Source organism: Amblyraja radiata, chromosome 11 (assembly GCF_010909765.2).
Source record: "Amblyraja radiata isolate CabotCenter1 chromosome 11, sAmbRad1.1.pri, whole genome shotgun sequence".
Taxonomy (NCBI): Eukaryota; Metazoa; Chordata; class Chondrichthyes; order Rajiformes; family Rajidae; genus Amblyraja; species Amblyraja radiata.
Genome location: NC_045966.1, coordinates 41,999,759 through 42,023,547, shown reverse-complemented (window position 1 = coordinate 42,023,547; position 23,789 = coordinate 41,999,759). Strand labels below are relative to the sequence as shown.

The window sequence follows — 23,789 nt, the reverse complement described above, 5'->3', positions numbered from 1 at the left end:
CAATACAGAACAGATACCTACATTACAAAAGCTTGATTTTTGTTGCATGACAGGACATTGCAGTGTGCTTGTGACTGTACATGCTCTCAAATCGACTCTTTTTAAAATCATCTTCATTCACTTACCATCATCCCAAAATCAATCCAATTCCTCCATAACTAATGCATGTACAGTCTACCAGATATTAGAAAGAGATAAATGCAGTAAAAATCTGCACAGCATTATAGAGCCACAGTTGTTTCAGCATACAAATATTTAGAACATGTCGAGATTAAATAAAATTCAGTGCTAGATATAGTCAGCAGGTCAGACGGCTATCTGTGGAGGAAACAATCAACTTAATGTTTGTGGACAATGATCCTTCAAAATTTCCAATGTGTACAATTATTTTCTTTACTTTTAGTAATTTGTAGGGTTAAAGCCTCTGACTTGCATTTCAAGTGACTTTTTTTAAATGCTATCCTCCCACCTTTCACAATTTTGGTTGAATGTTTGAATCCCAGTTTTATATTTGCTGATCTGTGTAGTGCATTAGATGCATGAGTGATGTTAAGTTTTTATGGGCGGCACAGTGGTATAGCTGGGCCTTACAGCACCAGAGACCCAGGTTCGTTGCTGACTGTGAGTGCTGTCCGTTTGGCGTTTGTACGTTCTCCCCATAACCGCATTAGTTTTCTCCAGGTGCTCTAGTTTCCTCCCACATTCCAAAGACGTACCGGCTTGTAGGTTAATTGGCTTTGGTAAAATTGTAAAAGTGTCCCTATTGTGTAGGATAGTGCTAGTGTACGGAGATCGTGGGTCAGCGTAGACTCGGTGGGCCGAAGGGCCTGTTTCCGCATTATATCTCTAAATGAAAGTTAAAAACCATCTATAAGGTAATAAAAAGATAGCGTTCTGGAAATAAGAAGCCATGCTGTATCACCTGCTAAATATTTCCAGCATTTCTGGCCTTATTCTAAGATTTACAGCATCTGTAGTTTTGTATTTGTGTCCAATATGAGTTAAAAATGGTAAAACATGACAAGCTGGTAAACAAATGGTAAAACATATTTTTTGTTTAAATAATTTTAGTATATTTAGCAAAATCTACTAATATTTCCCCACCCAAAGAATTTAATTTTATTTGCAATTCACAGCACGTTACTGATCTGCTTTTCAAAATACTTCTGCTGTGTCTGCATTTGTTCAGTCGCTCAGCAAGCAGCAACCAGATTTTTCTATGCCCTTGGTGTAATTTGCTCAATATTCTGGTCATATAAAATAGCTGATTCGTGAATGTCACCACAATGCCCATGGTTAAATCGAATGGCTTGCAATTACTAGTATGCAGTTTTCAGCCATTTTCAGTCATTCCCTTGCACTGCCGCATAATGTCGCATTAATGGCTGCAGCATTTCTCCATGCAATCTTGTGTGACCTTAACATTGCTGCAGTCCACACCCGTGGCACATCAGCTGTCAGAGCACGCTCACATAGGTGTGATTTACGAAGCACTGCCCTGACTCTTCTGCAGATGAAAGCATTGACATAAGTGAGACAGTCTGGGGGAACTTCAGACTTGACCTTTTCTTTAAATCTCCTAACCAAAAGGAAATAAAGTTTGCAGATGGATCAGCTAAGGCTCCCTTTTTTTGTTGGATAATAGATTTACGGTGCAATGGTTGTGAACACCAAACCATTTTGCATTGAATAATTTATATTCAGGAAGATTTGAAACCGGTTAAGTAATTTCCAAAGGTGCATAGAGAAAGAAAAGAGACAACCATATGGGCTGAAGATGTGATGTCGGCAATAAATTCAACCAGTTAGATGCGATGTTAAGCAACAAATTGATGCTTATCTCCGCGCACTGATCATTCATTGTGTTGCATCCATGATTAGGGTCAATGGTTTGGAACTTGGAACCAAAGGTCATTTTTCAAAGCTGTGCAGACCCAATTTTGCTTTCTGTTTTAAAAACTAAAATTCAGCTGATAAAATTGGATTTTGCGTGACCTATTAAGGCTTGGATATGTCCGTTCCATATTAACTCAGTATTGACTCTTAAGATATTGCTGCAATGTGATTTTGCCTTTGTATTAGACAAGTAATCAAATTTGAAAGTGAAAGTCAGCCAAAGTGCAATTAGGCAGATAATTGTGCTGTCTTCACATCCATTACAGCTTGAAAAAGGCCACAAAATACCCTTTAAACAAGGTCATAAGCAGTTTCTTGTGCCCTTGCCGCCCCCCCCCCCCTTCCAGATTAGCTTGAACTGTTTTTTAATTCTAGCTGAAAGAATACTGGGCCACCTGCTCTTCCTTAATGATAGAATTCAACTTGTGCACAGTTTCCAGTAATATTTTTAAAAAGCCCATTCATGCATGTCACCATGGTGCCCATAGTTCTCAGGCAATCATTTTTTACCCCTCGGATTCCAGTAAACAGGTGGTTTAAAATTTCCCCAACCAGCTATCAAAAGGCTTGATGAACTTAGAGGGTCAGTCAGTCTCTGTAGAGGGAATGGACATATGATATTTCAGGTCTTTCTCAAGCTAATGGAGTGGAGGAAGAACGCTGCGAGAAAGCAATGAGGGATGGGGCAAGGCATGGCAAATGATAGGTGGATGCAGGCGAGGACGGGTAATCGGCAGATGGATGCAGTAAGTACAAGTCTGCGTCAGAATGCAGATACAAAGAACTGCAGATGCAGAACTTTATACCAAAGATAGAGACAAAGCGCTGGAGTAACTCAGCGGGTCAGACAGTATCTCAGGAGTAAAAGGATGGGTGACGTTTCGGGGTAGGACCTGATGCGTCCACAATCCTTTTTCTCCAGAGATGCTGCCTGACCCGCTGAGTTACTCCAGCACTTTGTGTCTATCTTTGGAGTAGGTATGAGTCTGGGTCAGTATATGGTTGTAGATCAGGAGAACAGCAGGAGGCCAATGGGGAACAATGAGCGAGGGTGTCGCAGAACACACGCCGAAATGAGGAGGAGAACGTCTTCAAAGTGGGCATACTTTGAGGAGATTTTGCAGTAGAGCAGTGAATTTGTTGACTGCACCACACAGCACCTCCTACCCTACCTGTGGAGGACTTTGCAGTTCCCAGAGCAACAATGGAAGAGTCATCCTCAATCCAGCAGGACTGTGAGAAGATGGTGATGATTTTGAAGTGGAGTGGGATTTAAACCTCCTTTGTGGCTTTGAGCCAATAACACTCCTGCTGAACACAAGCTAACCTTTAGAAAAACATTCACATGATGCATTATTTATATTCTGTTTTCCATAATATAATTCTCTGTTAAAGTGGAGGATGCAAAGTTATCAACTAACATTCTGCAATTTGCCTAGAGTCGCTGGCATGTGCACTTAAACAAATTATGTCAAAATCAAAACAAAAAAATCCAAAATGCCAGATTAATTTTTATGTAGAAACAAAGAACTGCAGATGCTGATTTATACCAAAGATAGACACAAAGTGCTGGAGTAACTCAGCGGGTCAGGCAGCATCTCTGGAGAAAAAGGATAGGTGACTGTTCAGACTGTCTGAAGAAGAGTCCCGACTGGAAACGGCACCTATCCTTTTTCTCCGGAGATGCTGCCTGACCCACTGAGTTACTCCAGCACTTTGTTAAAGCAGATTTATCATGTTAACAGAAATATCATGTTATTCGGAGTTTTGACAAGATTTTAATCGGTGCTGACTAATGAGAGTTGTTAGTTGATAGCAGAGTATGGGATCAGGCAAATCAATATCCCTATTTATGTTGCCATTGAAGATCTTATTCCATCAGTCCTTCCGTGACAACGGCAATCACCACATGTAATGTATAAAAATGTTTGCAGTTCCCTACTAATAATCCCACCGCTTTGTGGTGGTTAAATAGGTTGAATTGCATTTTTTATTGTGGATGTAAAGATCAGATTGCATGATTCTGTTTTTCTCAAAGCTGCAAAAAGACAGCCTTTGTTCAAAGCACACCAGCACACAAGTGGGAGTGGAGCCTGTAATTTGCTGCAGAACCCAGCACTGATTTTATGACCCACTAGGCAATGCACTTAAAAGAATTCTCAAAGGAAAGTGCTCGTAAATTACATTTTGCTGGGATGAGGGAAAAAATAAGATTGTGCTTTCACAGCGCTGCATGATGGGCTTTTCGTGATCGTTCTATTCTTACTTCCATCACCCACTTTAGGGTTCAAATTGTTGAAGGTGGAGTAAAATTGTGTTTTGTCCCATTTTCCCTTCTGTTCTGAACCACTTAATGAATCGCACAACCATTTACTGGAAAGGAATCAAAGAATATGATGATCATTCAGGAAGGTTAGCTTAAGGCATGTGATCAGTGGTTGTTCTTACTGAATGACAGACTGGGTGTGAGAGCCCATAGGAACTCCCTCCTGCTGATGCCTCCATCATCCACAACATGGCCTCATCAACCACCTTAAGTATCTCCTCTCCCTGGTCTGAAGAAGGGCTTCGGACCGAAACGTCGCCTATTTCCTTCGCTCCATAGATGCTGCTGCACCCGCTGAGTTTCCCCAGCAATTTTGTGTACCTTCTCCTCTCCCCAACAGTTTTACTTTATTTGTGTTTTCGAGATACAGCACGGAAACAGGCCCTTCGGCCCTCAAGTCCGCACTGAGGAGCAAACCCCGTACATTAGCACTATCTTACAAAGACCTACTAGGAACAGTTTACAATCTTTACCGAAGCCAATTAACTTACAAACCTGAACGACTTTGGAGTGTTGGAGAAAACCGGAGCACCCGTGGAAAACCTACGAGGTCACAGAGAGAACGTACAAACTCCGTACAGACAATACCCATAGTCAGGATTAAACTTGGGCCTCTGGCGCTGTAAGGCAGCCACTCGACCGCTGCACCACCGTGCACCCCGATACATTAATCTACTATTTAACCCATTGCTCCATTCTTGAGCTGATGAAAAAAAAGACTTGGGGCTGTTTTCCTTTCAACAGGCACTCAGGAAAAAAAGGTTGGTAGGCATTCTTCCACCCTTCTTCCACATCCCCTCCTGCCCAATCCACAATTCCCTGTGAGTTGCTAGCTTGATGCCCATTTATGTTTTAAAAACTGATTGAAAGAGAAGATTGGGTTCCTATTAAATTGAAAAAGACGTAATGCTATCCAGCTGCTGGTGAAATGCACATTCCCCATCTAACTACTGTATTCTCCAGATGTTGAACTAGTAATGGCAGCATTGCTAATAACATGGTTTGGGATCAGCTCCATCCATGACAGCAAGAAATGGTAGAGTTTTGTGGATACAGCCCAGACCATCACACAAACCAGCATCCCTTTCAGTAACTCCATCTACACTTCATGCTGACTTGGCTAAGCCACCAGCTTAGGATGAGTCTCATACCAGTCACTCCCTCTTCACACCTCACCCATCAGGCAAGAGGTAGAGCAGGTGAAAATGCATACCTTCAGATTCAGGGACAGTTTCTTCCCAGCCAATATCAGGCAACTGAACCATCCTATCAGCAACTAGAGAGCGACCCTGAGCTAATATCTACCTCATTGGACTATCTTTAATCGGACGATTTGAAAATCCTACTGGATTTTATTATGGACTAAACATTATTCCCTTTATCTATCTGGATGGCTCGATTGTAATCATGTATAGTATTTATTGACTGGTTTGTATGCAACAAAAACGTTTTACTGTACTCGGTACATGTGACAATAAACCAAATAAACGAATAGGAAGAAACTACTGATTTATACCATTGATAAACACAAAGTGCTGGAGAAACTCAGCGGGTTAAGCAGCATCTAAGGAGGACACAAACAATCTTCCTGATATAGTAGTGGCCAGAGGATCTGGGGTGACGGAGGAACTGAAGGAAATCCACATTAGGCAGGAAATGGTGTTGGATAGACAGATGGGACTGAAGGCTGATAAATCCCCAGGGGCTGATGTTTTGCATCTCAGGGTACTTAAGGAAGTGGCTCTAGAAATCGTGCATGCATTGGTGATAATTTTCCAATGTTCTATTGATTCAGGATCAGTTCCTGTGGATTGGAGGATAGCTAAAGTTATCCCACTTTTTAAGAAAGGCGGGAGAGAGAAAACAGGGAATTATAGACCAGTTAGCCTGACATCGGTGGTGGGGAAGATGCTGGTGTCAATTATAAAAGATGAGATAGCCGAACATTTGGATAGCAGTAACAGGATCGGTCCGAGTCAGCATGGATTTACGATGGGGAAATCATGCTTGACTAATCTTATGGAATTTTTTGAAGATGAAACTAGGAAAATGGACAAGGGAGAGCCAGTGGATGTAGTGTACCTGGACTTTCAGAAAGCATTTGATAAGGTCCCACATAGGAGATTAGTGGGCAAAATTAGGGCACATGGTATTGGGGGTAGATTAGATTAGATTAGATATAATTTATTGCCACACAGCCAGGCTGGTGGAAATTTGGGTTGTCTGCAGCGATACAATAATAAAGAACACATAACCACAATAAAAATGTAACACAAACATCCACCACAGCATTCATCACTGTGGTGGAAGGCACAAAATTTGGCCAGTCCTCCTCCATTTTCCCCCCCGTGGTCAGGACCAGAGTCCAGAGTCAGTCCAGGATCGGCTCTTCCTCACCGGAGACCGCGGCTTTAAGTTGTTGTAGGCCGCAGACTGGCGGTCAAGATTTAAAGTCCTCGCCGCAGCCAGAAGCACCGTAGACTGCAGGCCGGCGGTCGAAGCTCCCCTCCAGGGGTGATGGTAAGTCCATGCCGGCCCCGCGGTATAAGTCGGCCGCGGTCCGGCGGTGGAAGCTTCTTCTTCCCCCGGGTCCCCAAAGTGAGATCCCGGGCTGTAGACGCCGCACCAGCTGGAGCTCTGCAGACCGCGACTTCAGGCTGCGACTTCAGGCTGCCGGCTGCCCCGGGCCAGCAACACGGAGCGCTCCCCTCCAGCGAGGGCTCACCCGCTCCACGCCGAGAGTCCACGCTGTGCCTGCCGCTGAAGCCCCGGGCGCGTCTCCGGGAAAGGCCGCGTCGATCCTTGATGTTAGGCCACGGGGGAGGCGACCTGGAAAAACTCGCCTCTCCGTGGAGGAGGCGACCGAAGCGGTTCCCCCTTACCCCCCCACACCACCCCCCACACAAAACATACGAAGAAACATTAAATACAGACTTTAAAACATACTAAAAAAAAATTTTTAAGTTGAAAAACTGGCGTAGAGTGCTGACATGGATAGAGAAGTGGTTGGCAGACAGGAAACAAAGAGTAGGGATTAACAGGTGCCTTTCAGAATGGCAGGCAGTGACTAGTGGGGTACCGCAAGGCTCGGCGCTAGGACCGCAGCTATTTACAATATAAATCAATTGGATGAAGGGATTCAAAGTAACATTAGCAAATTTGCAGATGACACAAAGCTGGGTGGCAATGTGAATTGTGAGGAGGATGCTATGAGAATGCAGGGTGACTTGGACAGGTTGGGGGAGTGGGCAGATGCATGGCAGATGAAGTTTAATGCAGATAAATGTGAGGTTATCCACTTCGGTAGCAAAAACAGGAAGGCAGATTACTATAAATGGTGTCAAGTTCTGAAAAGGGGAAGTATAATGGGTTCTGGGGGTCCTTGTACATCAGTCTATGAAAGTAAGCATGCAGGTACACCAGGCAGTGAAGAAAGCGAATGGCATGTTGGCCTTTATAACAAGAGGAATCGATATAGGAGCAAAGAGGTCCTTCTGCAGTTGTACAGAGCCCTAGTGAGACCACACCTGGAGTATTGTGTGCAGTTTTGGTCCCCTAATTTGAGGAAGGACATTCTTGCTATTGCGGGAGTGCAGCGTAGGTTTACAAAGTTAATTCCCGGGATGGCGGGACTGTCATATGCTGAGAGAATGGAGCAACTGGGCTTGTACACTCTGGAGTTTAGAAGGATGAGATGGGATCTCATTGAAACATATAAGATTGTTAAAGGTTTGGACACGCTAGAGGCAGGAAACATGTTCCCGATGTTGGGGGAGTCCAGAACCAGGGGCCACAGTTTAAGAATAAGGAGTAAGCCATTTAGAACGGAGAGGAGGAAACACTTTTTCTCACAGAGAGTGGTGAGTCTGTGGTCAGCCATGATCACATTAAATGGCGGTGCAGGCTCGAAGGGCCGAAGGGCCTACTCCTGCACCTATTGTATATTGTCTATTGTCTTATCTCTGGAGAAACAGTCAGCATTTTTCCAGAGCTGCTGCCAGACCTGCTGAGTTACTCCAGCACTTGTGACGAACTTTGTAATAATATTTGCTATCATTGCATTGTGTACTTGGTGAAAGCGTACATACTCCTGTTCTTTCTTAAAGGGTATTGGTGAGCTAGCTGGGTTTCATAGTTGCTGTTATTTAAAGTATCATTTTAATTCCAGATTTAATTAATTGAATTTATATAGTTTGATTTGACTCGTACAACTAGAGCTTCAGAACATCTTTGAGTAACCAAAGCAATATGCTTTCCCCTCCTCCCCCCCCCCCCCCCCCCCCCCCCCCCCCTTTTGACATAATGGATAGGCACAGCTTTTTATTTCTCTACTCTTAGAACATCTCCCACATGTTTTGGTGCAATTAATATTTCAGTCTACTAAATTATATAAGCCATGATTTTACTGACAAATGCCAAGAGTTCAATTATGGAGCTTACAACCTTTCCCATTGTAACTGCAGTGAACTCGGGATTCTTACTTAAGCATGCACGAGCATTGTAAGCAAATTCTGGGTCATAGTAGATATTGTAATTCTGTGCTCAAATCCAAGATCATTTGATAAGCGTTAATCGCAAAATGCTGGAGTAACTCAGCGGGTCAGGCAGCATTTCTGGGGAAAAGGAATAGGTGACGTTTTGTGTCAGAACCCTTCTTCAGACTGGTAGACCACAACTTGATTTGTGTGCTTGGTTCTAATACTGCCTTGTCAAGAAAAAAATATCATAGTCATACAGCATGGGAACAGGTCCTTCAGCCCAATTGCCCACGCCAACCAACATACCCAGCTAACATGCCCAACTGCCTGCGTTTAGATCCATATCCCTCTCAACCTCTCCTATCCCTGTGCTTGTCCAAATGTTTTTTAAACATTGTGGTAGTACCTGCCTCAAATACTTCTCTGACTGCTTGTTCCATATACCTACCACCCTTTGTGTAAAAAAAAGTTGCCACTCAGGTTCCTATTAAATCTTTTCCCCCTCGCCTTAAACCTATGTCGTCTGGTTTTTGCTTTCCCCTTGCCTGGATAAACGACTCGGTGCATTTGCCTGATCTATTCCTCTCATGATCTTATACACCTCTATAAGTTCACCCCTTAACCTCATATCAATAAGATTTTTATTTAACAGACTATTTTATTGACCAGAACAAGGAGCTGTGTTTTATTTTCTCCAACATATTGTGCTTTGTGCTTGAACCAATCATTAGTGCAGAGTGAAGCAACCCATATATCTCAAAATGTGCCATGATCACACTTTGGACTGCTATCCTTGAGCAGCTAGAGGCCATTCATGTTTGTATTCTTGCCTTCGCTGTAGCCGTCAAGTGGCCTCGCACATTTGTACATTTGTTAGAAATTCAGAAATTATCCGTGGTTATATTTTTGCGAATTTGGCTCTTCATCTCCATCTTCATAGGAAGGCACGATGGCGCAACGGTAGAGTTGCTGCCTTGCAACACTAGAGACGCGGTTCTGATCCTGACTACGGGTGCAGTCTGTACGGAGTTTGTACGTTCTCCCCGTAACCAAATGTGTTTTCTCCAGGTGCTGTGATTTCCTCCCAAACTCCAAAGATGCACAGGTTTGAAGGCTAATTGGCTTTGGTAAAGATTGTAAATTGGCCCTAGTGTGTAGAATTTTGCTAGTTTACAGGGATCACTGGTCGGCGCGGACTTGGTGAGCCGAAGGGCCTGTTTCCACTCTGTGTCTCGAAACTAAACTAAACCACAAGATTTAATGAAAGACTTCAACCTTTTGACTCTTAATTGTGGAGCTTGTTTGGAAATCAATTCTAGTATGAATTCTAGGAGAGTCAGTGTACGATTTGTTCAAACTCCAGCTTAAAAATATTGAAGGGCCGTAAGTGTTTAGTTTTGTGTCTGGTGAGCAATAATTATTGAATATTCATTGAAATTGTTTATTTTTATGAGCACTAAATCCAAACAGTCAGACAGTCTGAACCTTTTTTCCCAGGATGGAAAAATCAAATACTAGAGCTTGATAGGTGAGGGGACAAAGTTTAAAGATGATGGAAGGGGCAGGTTTTTTTTACAAGAGGGTGGTGGGTGCCTCGAACTTGTTGCCGGGGTTAGTGGTGGAGGCAGATACAATAGTGGTATTTAAGATATTTTGGATATTTTGGTCAGGGAATATAAGATCATGATTATGTAACGGTAGATAAGAGTTGGTCTTGACAATATGTTTGGCACCGACCTTGTGGACCGAAGGGCATGTTCTTGTGCTGTATTCTATGTTCTGTTCTAAATGTGCAGATTTCTTAGTAATTGCAGAGCTCATGGAGATGCAATGGTCTTATTTTTTAATGTTATTATTTTCAGAGCTTACCTGAAGAGTCGTTTCTAATTTGTTACTGTGAAATATTTTAACTCACTTTATTCACTGGCGCTAGATTTTAATATTAGACTTCTAACATGCAGCGTGGAAACAGCCCTTTGGCCCATCGAGTCCGTGCCGACCAGCAATCACCCCATACACGAGCACTATCCTACACACTAGGGACAAATTACAATTTACAGAAGCCAGTGAATCTACAAACCTGTACATATTTGGAGTATGGGAAGAAACCGGAGCACCCGGAGAAAACCCACGGGATCACAGTGAGAACATACAAACTCCGTACAGCAGCACCCGTAGTCAAGATCGAACCTGGGTCTCTGGCACTGTAAGGCAACAACTCTACTGCTGTGCCACTGTGCTGCCCTTATGAATGAATAAAACTGTAACACTTGTGAATGAAATACCAGTTAATAATCAGGTCTAAATAAAAAGGAAAAAATCTTATCGTGACCCTTACCAAAACGATTCTGGAGTCTTTTTTCAAGATAAGTAAGAAGAGTCTGGACTCGAAATGTCACCCATTCCTTCCCTCCAGAGATTCGGCCTGTCCCGCTGAGTTACTCCAGCATTTTGTGTCTATCCTTAGTTTAAACCAGCATCTGAAGTTCCTTTCTACACATAAGTATTCTCATGATGAGTAAACAGTGGAGATACGTCGGGTTTCAAATCGGGACCGTTCTTCAGACTGATTGTGGTGACAATCATTCTGTAGAAAGGCCCTGACGTAAAACATCTGAGCACGGATAGCATTCGAAATCGGCCAAGTGTAGATGACAAATGCTTCTACTCTTCTTTATCATGCCAATGCACCTTATTTGGGTCGCAGGAGCGCTTTGCTGGCTTACAGTAGATTAACTGACACCTGTGAACCTGTACTGCCCACATGGTGAGAAATACAAATTTAGATGGGGCAGAAATAGAAACTAAGAATTAGATTTCAAAAGCAGAATTTGCAGATATTCCTTCAGATATTCCCTGCGATTAAGCTGATGCATTTTGTCTTTTAAAATCTGTTGAAAATTTGCTTTTGCCTATTGTGTTTGTGTTATGTTGTATCATTTAATACAAATGGATTTTTTGGCTTCCGGCCTGCATGGCCATTTAAATGATTTTGTTGTTGTGAGCCATGTTTGACAGGAGGCCGGCTGGCTAAGATCTAATTTGGTGTCACAGATGCAGTTTTTCAAATTAATGACAACTGATTGATTTGATTGTTTCTTCTCTCCTTTTTCCTTTCTGTTCAAAACCACTGTATCCTGGAAATTCGTCCTACTTCTATGTCTATTGTTAATTGTCCACATGGTTAACATTGTCTCTTTGTTTCCTTTAGACTCAATGCTGTCTCTCTCTGATATCAGTGACGACAGTGACCTGGTAAAAGGAAAATGAGAATTCTTGCTTGTTCCAGATCCCTATCGCTTAATATTAACCTTGTCAGTAATGCTGGGAAATGTCTTTTTATAGAACATCATTTGAGCCATAAGTGAAAATGCCAAAAGTGAAATATTCTTTTGCACAGTGCCTCTCAGATTAACATTCTGCAATCTTATTTTGCAAAGAGCTGAGCATTTTCAGGTTGGAAGTACTGAATGCAATTTGGATCAAGTACCCCACATAAATGTTCCTATCTATCCCAATCAGTTTAAGGGTTGAAAAGTCTCCTGGGATTCTCCATTATGTGAAAGGTAACCTAGTCTGCCCATTTATGTCTTCAAAAGCTTGATCATTTATAATGAAATAGTCACACAGCGTGGAAACAAGCTCTTCGACCCAACTTGCCACACCCACCAACACGTCCCATCTACACTAATCCCACCTGCCAGCGTTTGAGTAAATAATTGGAGGAATAACAGATTTTCAAGTTTTATATTTTGTGGGGGGAAAATTACATCCCAAGAGCCAATTGACATTATCTAGGCTGCTAAATGTCTGCAGTTGTAAATATATGTATATTTACACTGACATTCAGTGATAAAATGTCCACTGATTTGACTAGCATGAGAACTACACAACTCCCATTCTGCAAGGTCACTATCAAGTTCATTGTGAACAGTCTTGGTCCTCTGAGGAATGGGGGCACAGTGGTGCAGCAGTAGAGTTGCTGCCTTACTGCACCAGAGACCCGGGTTCTATCCTGACTACGGGTGCTGTCTGTTTGTACGGTTTCCCTGTGTTTTTTCTCTGGGTGCTCCGCATTCCGCATTTCCTCCTACATTCCAAAGACATACAGGTTTGTAGGTTAATTGGCTTCTGTAAATTGTCCTTAGTGTATAGGATAACACTATAGTGTAAAGGTGATCACAGGTTAGTGTGGGTGGGCCAAAGGGCCTATTTCCACACTGTTTCTCTAAACTAAGCTTAACACAGATGCTGCCTGAGCAGCATTTGTTAATTTTATTTGTTTTCCAACACCTGCAGTTTTTTCCTTTCTGAATAAATGAAACAGCATTGAGATGGGTTGGTTCCTTCCAAAATATTGCCACTCCAGAGAGGTTTTCTATCAGGGGCTATCCACCTTCACCTGACAATAACTAAAAGCTTGTGAGCCAGAAAGGGAACCCTAGTCGCACCTAATAATGTTTATTGTGAGTTGGTTTCATCACAGTGCAGCGAGTAATGTTTACCCCAATGGATTCCAGTAAATTCAGATTAAAGATAGTTCAAGGGTCTCCAAAAAGAGAGATGGTAGGTCAGGACACTTTCTAGTTGGTGATAAATTTATGTGGGGTACTTCACCAACCAGAAAGTGGTCCTGACCTACCATCTCCCTTATTTGAGACCCTTGGACTATCTCTACTATATACAATATAGGCACAAAATACTGGAGTAACTCGGCGGGTCAGGCAGCACCTCTGGAGAAAAAGGAAACGTGACATTTCAGGTTGGCAACCTTCTTCAGTCTGAAATTGGTGGTGGGGGGGGGGGGGGTGAATAGTTGGAGACAAAGAAAACCAGGGCCTCAGGCAGGGTATTGCCCACTTCCTCCACATGATGTTTAAACAGTTCCACAGTCGCCACAAGGTTTCCCTCTTGAGATCCACAGCTTCCTGAGCCAACAATTGGCCTTACCTGAGCACCACCCTGCCTGAGGTCATCTGTGCCTGGCCCTGATTGTCCTGGTTTTTTCTTGCCTCCTGCTCTTCAGGTGATCCGAAACATCAGCTATACCTTTTCTCCAGAGATGCTACCTGACCCCCAGAGTCACTCCAGCACTTTATGTCTACCCTGAGAAACATGTTTCCACCAACTCCTCTTCACTGGCACCTGTTAAACCCTCCTAGGGTCTTTGAAAAATACGGCTGAATCTCCAGTTAATAAACACTGAAGCGAAAGGGGCTGGGTATAGTTTGTCAGGCACCCTCACTATTATTAAGATCATAGCTACACCTTTAAGGCGTTGATTATTTTTATATTAACAGCTCCAGTGCTCATGTTCATGGGTGATTTCTCAGTGTTTGCTTTTTCATTTTCAATATAGATTCTCTTGAAATGGCAGATGAACTGTTCAGCGGTCGTGATCTTATGATGTTCAATAAATCCTTCCCAGCCTTACTGTAATTTGGTTTGTTTTTCTGACATGCATTCTTCCTTATCCCTTGCTCAGTCTCCTGAATGCTAAAAGTGTATTCCTACCATAAAGCTTTGAGGTTAAATGTATTTGAAGAAACCAGGAATTTGAGATTTAAAATAAATTCAATGCTTACATCTTTCTACAAATTCCTTTTCAGATACTTCTTTTAATTGTAGCTGTACATGACCAAGAACATTATTCCATTATTCATGTTTAAAAAATATATATATTTCAAGTTTCATAAAAGTACAGATCTTCCTCCATTATGGCGACAGTGACCAATGATTTAGTCTACCATTATTAGTTTACCATCATCATGGCAATCATGAAAGACCCAATAGTTTGGCGTACTGTTACGAGTGGCGGACCTGTAGTCATGAGTAGTTAACACAACCAGTGATAGATCAATAGTCACCAGTGGATTACCATTCCAACTGGCAGATGTGTATCTACCAATAATATCATGCTTGAGCTTGCAAACCTACCCCATGTCTGAGTGTGTCAAAACATCAAAATAGCTAAACATCTCATATCACATCACAAGGTAACTAGCAAACAACAATTGATGTCAAAGTACACAATTTGATATTGGGGCAGTTAACCAGAAACTTAGGCTAAAAATGAATGTTTTAAGGACTGGCTTAAAGTAAGAAAGATGGTCAGTCCTTAAAACATTTGTTTTTAGCTTCTGGTTAACTGCCCTAATATCAATTTGAGTACCTTGACTGGCTTAAAGTAAGAAAGATAGTCAGTGAAGCACGGGTTCTCCTCAGCTTATAAATGCCTGACTTGCCTGCAGCCCGTACATATGATCGAGCATTTGGGAGTTTGACGGGATGGATTTGCCGGCACTGGAGTTTAGAAGGATGAGGGGGATCTTATAGAAACATATAAAATTATAAAAGGACTGGACAAGCTAGATGCAGGAAAAATGTTCCCAATGTTGGGCGAGTCCAGAACCAAGGGCCACAGTCTTAGAATAAAGGGGAGGTCATTTAAGACTGAGGTGAGAAAATACTTTTTCACCCGGAGAGTTGTGAATTTATGGAATTCCCTGCCACAGAGGGCAGTGGAGGCCAAGTCACTGGATGGATTTAAGAGAGAGTTAGATATAGCTCTAGGGGCTAGTGGAGTCAAGGGATATGGGGAGAAGGCAGGCAAGGGTTATTGATAAGGGACGATCAGCCATGATCATAATGAATGGCGGTGCTGGCTCAAAGGGCCGAATGGTCTCCTCCTGCACCTATGTTTCTATGCAGAGATGCAGGCGTCGTCTGTCATGTGGGAACTCATTTTGATTTGATTGCCATTCTATTACAATTATTTCCAATATAAGACCTAATGAAACTTGCACCAAAATGATGATTGGACAATTTAAGCGTCAACCTTTTTTTGGTTTCCATTTTCATGTATCTCCACATTGTGGCTGGATCAAAGGGGGATAGGTTTGGAAGGACTGTGAGAAATCGTTAGCTCTTATTCGGTATCTTATCAAATGATCATTGTGACAAGGATGTGACATCAGAAAATGTATCCCTTGAGTAAATACATATTAAATCTGATTTTAGTCCTCCTATACAAGTGATGATCACTACATAAATTCAGACATGAATCTGAAGAAGGGTATCAACCCAAAACGTCACCTATTCCTTTTCTCCAGAGATTCTGCCTGACCCACTGATTTACTTCAGCTTTTTGTGGTTATCTTTACTACTTTGCAGTTGGTTGCAAGAGACCCTTCTATGTCCGTCACATCCACAGTCCTTCTAATTTTTAATTAGACATGTTATTTCCATACATCTACATTCTTGACTATCCCATAATCAGTCTATGTTATAAGTCAGTAAATATAAATGAGGTTGAGAACTAGGTTTAATACGTTAAAATCCTGGTCTGGTCTTAATATACCCATTGTTGCCAAGTATGTGTTTTGTGCTCATTAACCCAAGAATAATTGCTAATACCACCACTGATAAAGCTCACCACGATTTTACCATAGTATTTCTGTCTCAATGATGTCCAGAATTTATCTTGGTTAATTGTTAAATAACACAGCTCTGCCCTCTTTGGCTGGAATGCCTCTGTGATGTAAATATGAGGTACTGTAATGATCAAATATGAAAAGTTGCATAAAAGCCCTAATGCTTTGAATTGACTTTGTATGATATTATTTTACTCTAGTATTTTGTTTAGCATGGTGACTTTATCCAATGTTTGTTCTGGAAGCCACGGATGGTGAGAATTTTCCCCAAATGGCGTGATGTGTGGTTTTGCTCACCCAAAGTTTACATTGTTTCTCCTCCCCTCCTCGCTTTATACCTCCCAGCATGATTTACTGACAGTGACTCTTAACAATTTGAAAATGCCTGCATGTTGTTTCAAGATACGAAGCAGCTTGATTACAAGAAACATCCATTTATGTTGACAGGAGACAACCATTAACTTGACAGGCTTCATCAGTGAAGTGAATAATATCAGCCTGTTCTAAGGCATAAAAGCATTTTAAGTGAGAAATAATGACGTGAGGAGCTCGTGGTGCTGCTACCCCACAGCTCAAGAAACCCAGGTTGGATCCTGACCTTGGGTGCTACCTGTGTGGAGTTTACACGTTCTCCTTGTGAACTCACTGGGTTTCCTCTGAGGAGCTACCATATCCCAAGGACGTGTGGGATTGTAGGTTATTTGGTCTCTGTACATCGAACCTCATGTGAAGGGTGTTAATACAAAAGTGAAATAACATAGAACTAGTGAATAGTCAATAGTCAGCATCGACTTGGTGGGCCAAAGGGCCTGTTTCCATTCTGTATCTCTAATCTAAATTAGATATTCCCCATTTAAATTTCTCAAACAATAGTAATTAAATTGCAGCAATTGATAATGAAGCGTATAAAGGTTGGAGAGAGGAAACATCTCCACGTTCCATGTGTGACTCCTTAAATGTTCTTGTGCCCCAGATCAAATGGTGGCACCAGACATACAGTGAAGATAATTGCCCACTTTACATTGGTCAATAGGGTTGTCACTGTTAAGTTCATTTGTAGGTTTTTGATGACCATCTGTCACCTCATGGTTGTCTGAGCTGTCACTAACCTGATTGTTTTCCCTCCTCGACCCGTTACAGATCCCAGTGTGGTTCTGTAATATTGAGTTCTCTATGGAGTCACATCTCTGATTGCTTAAACTGTGGGGTGCCAATCTGCAGTGAAATAAAAATACATCCTTTGTTTTCTGTCCCTCTGTAGCCAATCGAAGAGGCAATGCCATGACATCTGTTCTTGCCAAAGAGCTCACAGGGGATGATGCTATTGGTCAGATTGTGACTAAGAAGCCGAAGATAGCGACAGAAGACAAAAATGCCGCGGTACCAATGGAACAAGGCGAGATGCTGGAAGACATTCTCACTCGCTCCAATTAAACCCATAGGAAGTATCTGGAATTTACAATGCAGTGCCATGAAGCCAATTTTTTTTTTTTTGGTATGATGCTTGTTTAAACTCTGAACCCTGAATGTGCTACAGTTGAATTCTTTTTCTAGACTACTTTTATCTCATCTGAAAAAATTTGCACTGGCCTGAGAGTGCACAAGTGTTTTTCTTTCTTTATGTTGGGAAGAGCACAGAATAATGTCAATGCATAATTACATGTTCCAGTATTGGTTTTGACAATGCTGCAGTGCAGATTTTTGTCTTGAGGAGGTGGTCTTAACATATGCAGGCTGCCTGTGATTATTTTCTATTCTCTCACATTATAAACATATCAATTAATTTCCATCATCGATGGGTTATATTCTTGACTAGTTACTGAGATTTTAAAATATATATATATATTTGCACACCAACCTCAGGCCACTTAAAAGTTACTTGCTAGGTCTTGTTATGCACATCATTATTAATATTGTACAGTATTCTGCTCAGATTTGTGGGTGATTCTTGTACCATAGAACACGTAGCAATGAATGTCCTACACAGTGTAAGTGCTGATGATGCAACAAAGTGCGAATCAGTGGGTTAACTCATATATATACGTTAAAACAAAACAGCTAAGATGCTTTTAATATTGAAGACAGTCAGAATGTTACACAGTAGGAATCAATTAAGTGATTTTCAAAAGTAAGCTAGAAAGTCTTTTTGTTTTGAGTATTACTGCCTCTTCATTATCCCTTCCTGTTATATATTTTCCCTCACTCAAATGTTTAGCATAGTGGGCCAGGCATATCAGAAATCGAAGATTGCGTATCACTTTTGCTCCTTGCCTTGCACAGAACTGCTTGTTACGCAGCAACGGGGTGGTTTCCACCATAGATAGACACAAAGTGCTGGAGTAACTCAGCGGGTCAGGCAGCATCTCTGAAGAAAAAGGCTGGGTAATGTTTCGACCCATCCAGTCTGAAAAGGGCCACAACCGAAACATCACCAGCCTTTTCCCCAGAGATGCTGCATGATCCGCTGAGTTACTCCAGCACTTTGTGTCTATTTTTGGTATAAATAAACTACCATCTGCAGTTTTGTGTTTCTACTGGTTTTCACCATACTCGGGATGACAAGTTGGGAATGTCACTATTGAAAGAAGGAGAGATAATAAATGTCCTAGTGCCAAAGGGAGAGATACTGCCTTGGAACTCAATAGTTAAATCATAATCACCTAGTTTAAGCAAGTTATTTGAAATCCTTTTTGAGTGACCCTCTTCACGAAGTTTAACTTTAATAATCCAAGCGTTAGTTTCCTCCAGATATCCTTCTTGTATCTCTTTGGGGTAGAAATCCAAAGTACTAATATTCCCATGCCTCTACAGGACTATTATATTCCAATGCGCATTCTTCTATTAGTTTCCTCTATATGAAAATTAAAATAATGAGTATGATTTATGCCACATTGCTGGATTTGTTATGCTTAGCATGAATAGCCTCTTTTATATTTTGCCAAGTTTGAAAAGTTTCATATTGAATGAGGATTGTTTACACAAATTGTAAATGTTAATTCAACATCTGTTTTTAAGCCACAATTGTCAGACTATCTGCAAAGATCGCATTTCCGCCGCAAGACCCATGACCTCATGCCTCCCTCCATGGACAGAAACCTTAAATTCACACTTTGCGTGATTCCTGATCGTAAGGAAATGATGCAGCAAAATTCTGCTTCATAAAATCCTGTGTATTAGAAAGTGGGGAAAAGAAACTGGAACTGTAGGAAGCTGACCTAAATGTTATATTTAATTATTTGACAAAAATATTATTATCACTGGGTGTTTTTTTTTTTTCGATGGATGTTCTCATTTATATCCTTTCCAATTGAGATTGGTGTTTAACCCATGCAAATTGCACAGTTCTAAGGAATAAGTGGCTGCTAATTCTTTCGATGGCTTTGAAGTCCCAATTGGAATAATGCACTGGCGTATCTATTCTGGATTAATCCCTGCTGAGATCCATCTGTCTCAATAGATGGGCTTGTCTTCAGATTCATAGGAATTAACTACTGTAAGTGTTGGCAAACTATGGAGCACTTATTCCCATGTGAAGTTGCTCTGCCAGTTTTTATTTATTCTATGTGATATCTTTGAAAATATCCATTGTGCATTGTGTATCTCTTGAAGTGACTTCCACCACCTGCTAATAAAATAAATTCCCAAATATTTTTTTTCTATTAAAAAACCGAAGAGGAAGAACCTTACTGCTTAAGAGGATCTTCCTATATTTTAAGGATCATACACACTTGAGCCATCGGGCTGAGAGAAAACATTAGTTTTTTTGCCGAGGATATGTATTTCAGCCAACAGCAACTGACTCCTCACTTCTACTGGCTAATTCCAACTGTTGACAGTGTCATCATCCAGATATTGGCCACAGAACCCACTCCACCAGTGTGAACAAAACTCCAATTACCAACAATCTGTGTTTGCACTATTTTATAAAAATTGGTGGATTAGAAAAATGTTGCAAATATTTTGAAAGAATTCCTGAAGAATGTTGAATGTGTTCTCTTTCATAGTAATAAACAACTATAGGCAGATTTTTCACCAGTTCAGATTAGGCCTATGTAATAAACACATCAGAGATCTCTACCTTTCAAACAAAGTTTGATTCACTAATCAAGTATCGCAGGTTTCTATTCCAAATCTCAGAAGCCACCAGGAAAAGGAAAGACCAGTTTCCGACCCATAAGAAATTTCTTAACCCAACAGTCATAGTTAAGTTGTGAAGCTCTCATGTCTGACAATGCAAGTTTAGTTGTCTGTCTCGTACAATTCCACAAGTAGATACTGGTTTGAATAATAGTCCTAATGAAGACACAGAATATCGAACAAATACAAGTGGAATTTCTTTCCCATTTTGATCAACTTTATGGGCATTGGCTTGCACCATTATATTTTTCAAACTGAAACAACTTCATTGGTGCCGCTTGATTCTCAATGTATTGATCCTTGATTAGGTAGTCTTACACAGTAATGCATGATCAGCACCTGAGATAATGTCTTGTAAAGATTACAGAATCCTGGTGAATTAGGAATTTCCATTTCTATATTTTCTTTTCCCTTATTCAAATCATGCCCCTTGCACTTGGTCACCCTATGGTACTCAAGGCTAGTTTATTAATTACATGTCAATATATTTGACCCTGTTTAAGTCAGACCAGCACCTGCAAGCCAAAATAGGACTTCAGTCACAATAACCATTTGATGTACTGACTTATATGGTGGCATGGCTTAGAATTTCATAGTGGACTAGCTTGTGTATTGTTACAACAACCCTCTCCTTGATGGTATATCTGTGAGAAATACTTGAGCAAATGTTTGCGCAAGGGTATCAGGTGCTGTAAGGAATGTACTATTTGTTCTGCATGTTTTATCTCCATATCTGGAGGAATTTGATAGTTGTTGTCTATGCAACTAATAGCTCAATATAATTGTCACAAGCATGCCCAGCGCACTTGGTTTTTTTATGGAGACAAGAATCGTACAACTTATATTTGCCTGTGTACTGACTTCTATTGTTATTAAGAGTCTAGGTCCTTATGCAAAGGAATTCTTCGGGGTGGTAGGATGGTGCTTTCTCAGGGTGCAATAAGCCTTTGTGCAGGTTACATAGGAACTGCTTCCTTTCTGTGCCGATGGATTCCTCTCACATGTGCTGTGGTGGGGTTTGCTTGGCAATGGCAGAACTCATGCCACCTTGCCACATCTAGGAATAAGCAATTACCCGGGTAAACATCTACACTGAGGTGACTTTTGTTTCCTCCCAAGTTCTCTGCACACTGGACACAGGATAAACCAGAGTTGCATTAAGTAGCTGCACTGAGTGACGACAAAGTACTGCTGAAACAATTTATGAGCTTATCTGTAAATATTATTGTGGTTGATTTAAGTTATTCAAAATACCAAAATTCTCCTTGAAATTTAATATGTTCTGAGGTGCGTTTAGGAAACGGAGGTGATCATAAGAATGAGTGGTATCAAAATAAGAATTAATCTGCATGAATGTTTCAAAACTTGTATTGGTGATACAGCTGGGTGTGGCAGGAAGGAACCTTAGACATGTTTGTGATTATTATTCTGATTGTTCCTCTTTGAAGGAGCAGAGCTGTATATTCCTTTTAAATATGAATCCTGTAGGTTTACACATTTACTTACTGCATCTTGGCCTCAAATGTAGATAACTTTACATGGTTACTGATAAAAGTGGTGCCTTGGCTATAGTTAATTTTGGTTTTGCCTTTAAAAGATATGCGGAGGCATTCTTTTTCCAACTGATTGAAAGTTTTGGCAACTTCAAAGTGTTATTTTACTTCATTCATTTATTTCACAAAAGTGCATTTTATTTAAACGCTGCTTGTTCCAGTCCTGAGCATGTCTAATTTAGTCAAAGTTGCTGGTCAGCTGATTATGAATCTTTGATGCCCTCCAGAAAGGATGTCATAGGCATTCCCATTACCCTGAATATTATTTGAGATTCAGTATCTTCACAGTGTTGCGAATGTTACTTTCACATTTTAAAATCATGGTTCAGGAAATTGATCTATGGCACTAGTTACGTCTCCAAGGAGATTAATGTTAATCCACAGCACCTTGATGGTCTAAAATTTAGGCTTGCAACAATTGAGAGCAGATTTTTGAAAAGTGTACCAAGTGACCTTGAAACTCATCAGCACTGTTGGGGTGGGTGCAGAGGAGGGGGAGGAGGAGTTGGAACTCTGAACTATAACTTTCACTTTCCCTAGGCACATATCTACCTGGTGCATGTCGCATCCTGAACTAAAAATCATTTATTGCAGATTTTGTATAAGTATTGGGGTGATTACAATGTAAATTCATTATTCATGATCGGATGATACAGTAATGCAAACTGCCCAAGAAGTCATAGCTCCGTCATCCTATATCACAGCACTGTAATGCATAATATTAATAAAATATGTCATCAATTTTGTTAGTGGCTGTTAAGATACCTAATTGTTAACTAGATCTAATTGAAAAGAAAATTAATCAGCAACTAAATAACACGAGGCATGAGCAAACATATACTTCTAATATTTGCCCTGGGGTAACATTTGTAGATTGATATTCATTCACTCTTGTTATTCAGGGACTATTTTTATATGTTCACATATATATATAGACATAGAAAATTATTTGTCAAACCACTGTTTTATTTTTCATAATGAGTATAAACTGACCACTTTAATTTGTATTCAAGTTAGGTTGCTGGTTAATGATTGCTGGCTGGAAACTTTCACAAGGATGCTGTGTGTTTTGTCGATAACAGGGCTAGTCTCTTTCTGTTTTAGCATGTCACAACTCCACTGGAATTGCAAGGATTAAATGTGCATTACTTGTCCTTAGCACTGTCAATGGAACTGGAACTTAAATGAATGTGAGTGACATGTGTCTGTTTCGTGAAGCTAAATGAAAGTAGTTGTTCAGAAGGTTTGCAGTAAGAAAACAAATCCTTGTGCATTTGCATCTTTTGACTGTATAATCTGATGTAAGAAGTCGTTTAAAATGACTCGAATGCAGGCACACGAGGGCTAAATAAGCCAGAGATAAGACTGGTTGCTAGGATTATTTTGAAAATGGCAATATAAAATAGTGTTCCTTTTTCTCGAGAGATCTTGTTTTTTTAATAGAATATTTGTTTGCTTTGGAACGTAATTTTATCAAATTTCTGATTTGAATTGTAAATAAAGAAATATTCTATCAAATTACATTGTTGTTTTGTATTTTGGTCTGCATTTTCTTTGTGCATTGTCTTTGTGACCAGCTTCTTCCATTTGGTGGTCATTCCTGAACCCCTCCTTTCGTCCAGCATCCTTTATCCACCTCCACAATCAGTCTGAAGAAGGGTTCCGACCCGAAACGTCACCTATCCACGTTCTCCAGAGATGCTGCTTGACCTGTTGAGTTACTCCAGAACTTTGTGTCTTTTTGCAAACCACCATCTGCAGTTCCTTGTATGCACACTTATTACACCAATGGCTCTCCCTCCTGCAAGATTTCACCTTCACCCTCCCCTCTCCCGACAATCTCTGATGCTTTTATTTGCTGTAGTCAGGTTGTTTATTCCAAAATGTTCAATTAACAACATTCCCTCTCCAACTCATCACCCTCAAAGAAATAAGCATTTTCATGGGATATTTCTTCATGTTTTCA

At 40.8% G+C, this 23,789-nt stretch overlaps 1 protein-coding gene across 8 annotated transcripts in view; it reads left to right on the top strand.

Moving 5' to 3' along the window:
- diaph1 (diaphanous related formin 1) overlaps nt 1-23,341 on the top strand; it is a 345,460-nt gene extending 322,119 nt beyond the window's left edge. For 6 of the 8 annotated variants that reach the window (XM_033029846.1, XM_033029845.1, XM_033029849.1 and 3 more), the window contains one exon: nt 17,395-23,341. In XM_033029846.1, coding sequence (XP_032885737.1) covers nt 17,395-17,567 — 173 coding nt within the window. In that variant the 3' untranslated portion in view covers nt 17,568-23,341. Of the gene's footprint in view, nt 1-11,911; nt 11,956-17,394 lie in introns of all 8 variants that reach the window. The other 2 variants (XR_004413473.1, XM_033029848.1) reach the window with 2 other exon arrangements.
- Nucleotides 23,342-23,789: the final 448 nt, after the last annotated feature.